This window comes from Myotis myotis, unplaced genomic scaffold, assembly GCF_014108235.1.
Source record: "Myotis myotis isolate mMyoMyo1 unplaced genomic scaffold, mMyoMyo1.p scaffold_m19_p_4, whole genome shotgun sequence".
Classification (NCBI taxonomy): domain Eukaryota; kingdom Metazoa; phylum Chordata; class Mammalia; order Chiroptera; family Vespertilionidae; genus Myotis; species Myotis myotis.
In genome coordinates, this window is record NW_023416346.1 from 11,267,918 (window position 1) to 11,276,283 (window position 8,366).

General features: G+C 44.1%; 1 protein-coding gene across 1 annotated transcript; it reads left to right on the top strand.

Annotated features, from left to right (window-relative positions):
• The first annotated feature begins 6,528 nt into the window (after positions 1-6,528).
• SMIM9 (small integral membrane protein 9) lies at positions 6,529-7,987 on the top strand. The gene is made up of 2 exons (XM_036305624.1): positions 6,529-6,667; positions 7,854-7,987. The coding sequence occupies exons 1-2, from the start codon at positions 6,529-6,531 to the stop codon at positions 7,985-7,987; spliced, it is 273 nt and encodes a 90-aa protein (XP_036161517.1).
• The last annotated feature ends 379 nt before the right edge of the window (positions 7,988-8,366 follow it).

An 8,366-nucleotide genomic window follows, 5' to 3' on the forward strand; every position in this document is an offset into this window, starting at 1 on the left:
CAGCCGATCCATGATTCTCTCTCCTCATTAGTGTTTCTGTCTCTCTTTCTCCCTTCCTCTCTGAAATCAATAAAAATATGTTTGAAAAACAGAAATAAAGTATGAGAACTTTGGCATTTTCAAGGGACTAGTTCTGAGACCGTCGTAAATTCTCCTGATCCAATGAAACCACTAAAACATAGAATTCCTGTCATAAAATGTAGTAAAATACAATGGTTTGTATAGTATACAATCATAGGGTTGTCTTAAGTGCCCCTCCCACCGCTATTAACATGGCACCACTAGCATAACCACCATCCCAGTTTGTCCTGGACTATCCCGGTTAAAGCAAAGCCCTTGCCAGTCTCTTTGCCCCTCCCTCCTGGGCCCAGAGCGTTCCCTAACTCTAGTCCAACATGCCTCTCTCTCAGACTTGCCTTCTACCCGTGAGCCTGGCCTCTGGGTTACTTCGTGCCCTGCACTGCCCTTAGCACTATCATTTTCCTGTGTATTGAAAGGATGCAGCCCGGCCAGTGTGGCTCAGTGCTTGAGTGTTGACCTATGAACCAGGAGGTCACAGTTCGATTCCTGGTCAGGCACATGCCCGGGTTGTGGGCTCGATCTCCAGTGGTGGGGCGTACAGGAGGCAGCTGATCGATGATTCTCTCTCATCAATAATGTTTCTATCTCCTTCACCCTTCCTCTCTGAAATAAATAAACAATTTTTAATATCTTTATTGATTTCAGAGAGGAAGGCAGAGGGAGAGAGAGAGAGATAGAAACATCAATGATGAGAGAAAATCATGGATCAGCTGCCTCCTGCACTCCCCATACTGAGGATCGAGCCCACAACCCGGGCATGTGCCCCTGGCCAGAATCGAACACAGGACCCTTCAGTCCACAGGTCGACGCTTTATCTACTGAGCCAAACCGGCTAGGGCTAAACATAGATTTTTTTTAAAAAAGAAACACAGCCTAAGCAGACACTGCCCTGAAGCTTCCCAAAGCACTTGTCATTAAGCCTGCACTTTAGGGGAGTGTTGCATACTATTTAATTCTTAAGCATTTCTGCAGCTGCTAGAAGACTGGTCTTTCCTTCCATGTAGTCAGGCAAAAAGATATGTCTGAGGAAACCCATCTGGAAAGCATTCTCCTCTGACAAATGGGGCCTCGCCCACAGCCACCACTTCCTCCTCTGTAGCAAAACAATGTATCTAAACTTGGCAGAGGCTTCGAACATTGAAAATAAAACTCTCACTTTTTTATTATCCTGGTCAAACATGGAACAACACATTTGGGGGTCAGATCATCACAGTCTGGAAGTTAAAAGGCAAGTCATTTTGACATCCTGCAAAATGGAGATAATATAAGAACGACTCCGTTAAAGTCTGGTTTTGCCTCCTTAAAAATAGATATCTTATTTAGCCATCTTGGGGCACTGTTAGTGGTATATTCTTACCTCAGAAACTAGTGTTCTAGCCCAGCCAGCATGGCTCAGTGGTTGAGCGTCGACCTATGAACCAGGAGGTCACGGTTTGATTCCAGTCAAGGGCACATGCCCAGGTTTCAGGCTCAATCAATAAAAGATTATAATTATGTTCTTTTTAATTATATTTTTATGTATTTCACAGAGGAAGGGAAAGGGAGAGAGAGATAGAAACATCAATGATGAGAGAGAATGATCGATCGGCTGCCTCTTACAGCCCCACCGGGGATTGAATCTGCAACTTGAGCATGAGCCCTTGACCAGAATCAAACCCGGGACCCTTCAGTCGGCAGGCCAGTGCTTTATCCACTGAGCTAAATCAGCTAGGGCTAAAAGTAGTGTTCTTAAACTGAGGCTCATAGATGGGATTCAAGAGCCCCCAAATCCCCTGGATTAGGTACATTTATGTATGAATGCATATGTGTGTTTTCTGACAAGAGTGTCCAAAGACTTAAGAAGATTTTTAAGGGCACAGGGCTTTAAAAATATCAGAAAGATGTAGAAATGAAGCCATTTGGTCTTACTTCTAATCAACAAAAAATATAATAGGTTAGGATCACTAATACAAGAATAAACTCTGTGTTTTGTGTACTTACAACTGTAAACCTCCCTTTGCCCCACCCTGCACAATCTCAGTCCACAACTGATCAAAGTGCAAATGATTTATGGTCCCATAAGGTTCTTTTAAGGTTAAAGGTTAACTTACAGGAATCAATAACTCATTTTGCTTTATAGCCTGGTAGAGAAGTTAACCCCAAAGGTGATATGGTTTTATTTCTGTAAAAGGTTAAACACTCATGTCTAATTAATTTTTTTACAGGTTCCAAAGGGAAATGCTACAGAGTATTTCATCGATTCACAGTTAACAGTTTTGTGAGAGGATCTTCAGGGAGCTTTGTGCCACAGAGTGCATTATAGAAGGCAATCGCTACTCATGCTATCTTTGACGAAATCTGAAATAGTATAATTTAATAATCTGGTTTTGACATTCTTTTCCCATTGACTATATATACATCTCTAGTTCTCCAATGTTCTTGGAACCAGCTAAATAAGACATTGACACATAAACAAATGGCCTTTGAGAGTTGTGTTTTACCCTTGAGATAAAAATGTAAATGATGATATTTTTAAAAAGAAAGGCACTGCCCGGTCAGTGTGGCTCAGTGGTTGAGCAGCAAACTATGAACCAGGAGGTCACGGTTGGTTCAATTCCTGGTCAGGGCACAGGCCCAGGAGGCAGGCTCGATCCCCAATGTGGGGAGTGCAGGAGGCAGCTGATCAATGATTCTCTCATCATTGATGTTTCTATTTCTCTCTCCTTCTCCCTTCCTCTCTGAAATCAATAAAAACATTTTTAAAAATAACTAAATTACTGAGTTAGAAAACCATATTAAATTGAACTCACAGTAAAAAGTGATATAGCCAAAATAAAATTTTTAAAATTAAAAATGAAGTCTTGATCCAGAAGAGCTTATATAGAGGGAGACTGAGAGAGCAATGGGGAATTTCTGTCCAACAAATATAGTTTCAGTTATGCTACATGAATAAGTACTAGAGATCTGACATACAGCATAGTTTCTATAGGTAATAAGGTATTGTGCCCTTCAAAAGTTGTTAAGAGGATAGATCTCATGTTAAGTGTTCTTACCATTATAAGAAATTGAAAGTCCTGAAGGAAAGATCAGAATGAATGTGGTCAAATAAAACAATATAAAAATTTTTACTTGAGATAAAATAATAATAAAAAATGTGAATCTTCAGATCAAATAGAGTCTCTTAGTACAAGGAAGGATTAAGGAAAGACCAGAACAGAACATAGCCAAGAAGCAACTGGATTTACACTAAGAATCCTTCAAAACAGCCAGGAATTGGTGGCTTTGGTTAACTCTGGAAATGGAAGCACAGGTGGCATGCTAAATTGCTTGAGAAACTGTTGAATTAGACAGTTTGAAAAGTAGTTTAATCCTACAGTTTACAATTTTCTATTCAGTTCCACACAGCAACACGAGTAGAAATTGATTCTCTCAAGAGGTTAGGAGAGAGGATCTAAGAAAAGGGAGGCACCAGGCATGATCAAGAAAGAGACGCTTACTCAACTAGCATTCTCTCCTTCCTTACCTCACAGATAGGAGTTCCCATACCAGCAGGAGTAATTGACCCTGGTATTCATGAGGAGTCAGGGCTGCTGCTACACAATAGGGGCAGAGAGTAATACCTACACTGGGCACTCAAGGGAACAGGGGGTATTTCTGAAGACTAAGTGCAGCAGTGGGGACTGTGGCTTATCCCATTAACCCTCCTTTTATAAGTTTTCTAGAGATTGTGACCAATAAGAACCTTGGAGAAGATGTCATATATGTTAAAAAATGCATTATCTAATGCAGGGGTCCTCAAACTTTTTAAACAGGGGGCCAGTTCACTGTCCCTCAGACCGTTGGAGGGCCGGACTATAGTTTAAAAAAAAAAAAACTATGAACAAGTTCCTATGCACACTGCACATATCTTATTTTGAAGTAAAAAATCAAAACAGGAACAAATACAATATTTGTATTTGCATGTGGCCCGCGGGCCGTAGTTTGAGGACCCCTGATCTAATTTGTCATTAATCTTCTTTCTTTACAATATTTTACCGTATGAAAGCTTTATATTTTTTATGCAATACATTTATCAGGATTTTCATGACTTTTTGGGTTTTATGACATGCTCAGAGTAGCTTCTTCCACATTGATTATAAAAACATTCACCCATAATTTATTTCAATATGTATAGGGTTTTACTTTTGTTTAGTTCTTAATCCATCTAGAATTTGTTTTTGTGCATAGGGCTCTCACTTTAATGCATCCAAATGGGTAGCTAATCATTATATTAAATCATCTTTTTTTTCCTCTACTGGTGTAAAATGCCACCATTTTCATCTATTAAAGTCCCATATATACACTATTGTAAACTGTAGTAGCTACCATGTGGCAAATAAAATATCTTAGAATTCTTCACGTGTTAAGAGGATACAGCTACTGTAAGGATGGGTTTCAGGATCAACACAGATGTTTATGCATAGACAGAAAAAGATGTCTGTATGCCTAACTGTCAAATGGAGAGAGGCTGGGGAGGGTCAAATGCAGTAATGATGTCATAAGGAGTGGTAGAATTCTATTTGGAATTTCAGAGACATAAGGGGGAGACCGTTACTAGCTTCTTCCGTTGTACTTTGAAGGCTGAGGTCAAATTCACTGCTTCTTTGGATCCGTTGGTGGTAAGTCAATTTTCAGGTAAGTGGTTTCCCACCTAACATGGCTGTCTTTGAACCCTATGACATAGTGGATGAGTGTATCAGTTATAAATGTCTTAAGTAACAGAAACCCCAAATTCCAGGGACTCAAATAGGGGGTTATCTTTCTCACACAAGCAGTCTTGAGGTAGGCAAATGGACATGTTGGTTTAGTGGCCTGAAGTTGTCAGAGCCAGAATGGATGTCACTTTCTTGACCTTTTTCTCATGTGCATTGCCTCATGGTCACAAGATGGCTGCTCCAACTTCGGCTAACACTTCAACAATGGTCAAGGCAGCACAAAAATGGCAGCACCTTCTCTTTGATCAATACAGCAAAAAGTCTTCCCAGAAGCTACCCATCAGATTTCTGTTTGTTTCTTTGTCTCCATTTTGGCAGCCTCCCTGTGTTTGTTTCTATGTATTAGGTAGAGCTGCTACGTCTCCCAGGCTTGGTAGAGTGGCCTAATGTAGTAGGTGTTCTGTAGGGTCCAATGACACAGCCTCCCCAATCACCCAAGCTGGGCATTCAAGGCGTGTGCCCCAGTGTGGGCTGTGTACACCCTCCTTTTGTAGTTGAGCCTTGATTGCTGTTGGCATGTCAACGGGAGGAACTCACCCCCAGGCCAATCAGCTACAAGGACTGGCTGGGACCATCAGCCAGCAACTCTAAGCACCTACCGTTGTGGAGGATCCCTGTGCAGGGTCCCATCCCACAGAGAAGAGCTTACTTCAGCGGGGCTCCTGTGCTCACTGAGTCTGCTCCTTGAGTGTGTCACTTATGGAGGTGGTTGAGTGGTAATGCTCTGGGGCATGGTCTAAAGTTGTCCATTGGGTGCACTGGTTCTGGGGCCTCCTGAGAGGTGCAGGCCAAGGTCAGCCACTGCCTGTGTTCTGCTCAGGACCACCCAGCATGAGCTACAAAGTGATCTGCAGATGGCTGCTACTTCTGATGAGCTTGTAGGTACCCAGGAGAGGCCAAGCTGTAAACAAAGGCTGGCTGCTCCTGATGCCAGGGCTGATGCCACTTAGGAAGAAGAAGTAAGAGACACACCGAGGCCAGCAGCTGCTTGCTTGAGAGATTTTTAGGAAATCTGAAGCATGAGCCAAGACAGGCCATTGCTGTGGAAAAGCCACTGGAAACAGCTTGGGTGGTTCCAAAATTGGGGGGGGGGAGGCACTTTGGGAATCACTAGGGTGGGGAAAACAGTGTGATCCCAGTTAATGGAGTCTCAGATGCCAACTCTGTGGGGGGAGGGCTCATCAAAGGAACAATGGCCTCTGCCAGCACTTCTGTCTGGGAGAAAGCTGCCCCCCCCACCCCCCGCCCACCAGGTCTTACCCTGATGCCAGACAATTCAGTTTCTCCCCATATGTCTGTGGGGCCTCCCTAGCTTCTGCCCAACTCTGGAGCTCAGAGGGAGTGAGTCTGAGTTGTTCAGTGTGTAGCCGTTTAAGAGGAACTGCCTGGCCCTACCTGGTTTGGCTCAGTGGATAGAGCGTCAGCCTGCGGACTGGAGGGTCCCGGATTCAATTCCAGTCAAGAGCACATGCCTGGGTTGCAGGCTTGGTCCCCAGTAGGGGGCATGCAGGAGGCAGCGGATCAATGATTCTCTCTCATCCTTGATGTTTCTATCTCTCCCATCCTCTCTGAAATTAATAAAACTGATATTTTTAACAAAACTAACCCATAGTTTTGTAACTTTTCAGACAAAGCTGCCTTGGAAAGAGCCAAGGAAAAACATCCATCTTTCCTTGGCTGAGCGAGTGCAGCTCAGCGGCCCTTGGGAGAATCCATGAACCTCCAGAAGTTGCTGATTGTTGGATTTCTGCTATGCTCTCTAACTTGCTTCTTGGAACCTCTGGTTTCCTCTTTGTCATCTTTAACTGCTTATAGACTACAAGAGGAGGAAGGATCAAAACCCCTCTCAAGGGGTTTGTCTGTTGTTAGAATGAATGTTCCTGTCTTCTTAAGACATAACATGCATGCCTCAGGTCAGTATTTAAAAGTAATGTTCACTTCCTAAAGAAAACACCCACTATCTCGAGCCTTACCTTAATCAGTAGACTCCCTCTGAAGCTCCTTCTGCCAGTTGCCCTGGCCCCTTCCCTCTTTGGATGCTGGTGGCCTTCTCCTTTCTCTTTCTGGGACACTTACTACCAATTTGACTCATAAAGAGGCAAAGATTATATCCATCGGTGGCTGCCTTTTAAAATATATATATTTTTTTATTGATTTCAGAGATGAAGGGAGAGGGAGAGGGAGAGAGAAACATCAATGGTGAGAGAGAATCATGGATCAGCTGCCTTCTGCACGCTCCCTATTGGAGATCGAGCCCATAGCCCGGGCATGTGCCCTTGACCAGAATCGAACCTGGGACCCTTAAGTTGGCAGGCTGATGTTCTATCCACTGAGACAAACCAGCTAGGGCTGTGGATACTTTTAAATTATTATTATTATTTTTAACTAGAGGCCCAGTGCACAAAATTTGAGCCTGGTCTGCATCCTCTCCTATCCAGGATTCCTCTCACAATCCGGGACCGCTGGCTCTTAACTGCTCACCTGCCTGCCTGCCTGATGCCCCTAACTGCTCCCCTGCCTGCCTGATTGTCCCTAACCACCTCTGTCTGCTGGCCTGATCACCCCTAACTGCTGGCCTGGTCACCCCTATCTGCCCTCCCCTGCTGGCATGGTCACCCCTAACTGCCCTCCCCTGCTGGCCTGGTCACCCCTAACTGCCCTCCCCTGCGAGCCTGGTTGCCCCTAACTGCCTTCCCCTGCTGGCCTGGTTACCCCTAACTGTTCTCCCCTGCCAGCCTGATCACCCCTAACGGCCTCTGCCTCTACCCCCAACACTGTGGCTTTGTCCAGAAGGACATCCGGATGGATGTCCAGAAGATGTCTGGTCTAATTAGCATATTACCCTTTTATTAGTACAGATGTGGACCCCTTGAACATCTTAGAGGCAGCAAAGCAAAATAGATAAGGATATGGGCTTTGGCCAACTGTAAGAGCATTATACCTGGGACAACTATTTGAACTTGAATCAGTGTTGAAATCACAGCATCTTCATTTACATACTTGACCTCTCCTCAATGAAACTCTATGCTCTTTATGCAGAAAACTACAGGTCCTGGATGAGCAACTTCAAGGGTTACTTGCGGGATCTCATCAAAAGCTCCCTACCTCCGGCAGCCATTTTTGCCTTTCTTGTGAGCACCATGCTAATGGGAACTCTTTGCTGCCTCACGTAAGCTGCTGTGGGATGAGGGGAGGGAGGAGAGAGGGAACCCCAGGAAGAGACAGGAACATTCAGATTCCACACCAGCCTGTGCATCGGTAACTCGGGGGAAATGATAAGGAATGTGATTCTGAAACCAAGGTGTGATGTTTGAGTCCAAGTTCGTTGTCTTGCAAAATTGAAGATGGATTTGTAGACCAAAAAAAATGGTTAGCAGAAGCAAAGTTTATTGAGAGAAGCCAGTCCTGGAAAAGGTGCAGCTGGGGTTCCAGGAGCAGGCCAGGGTCCAGAGCTTCTGTTCCATGTTGCAATTGGGTGTAGTTCAGCATCCAAGCAAATTAAAGTCCATTAGTCCATGTGTAGAGTCCCACATGGCCATAAGGAGAGAGAGA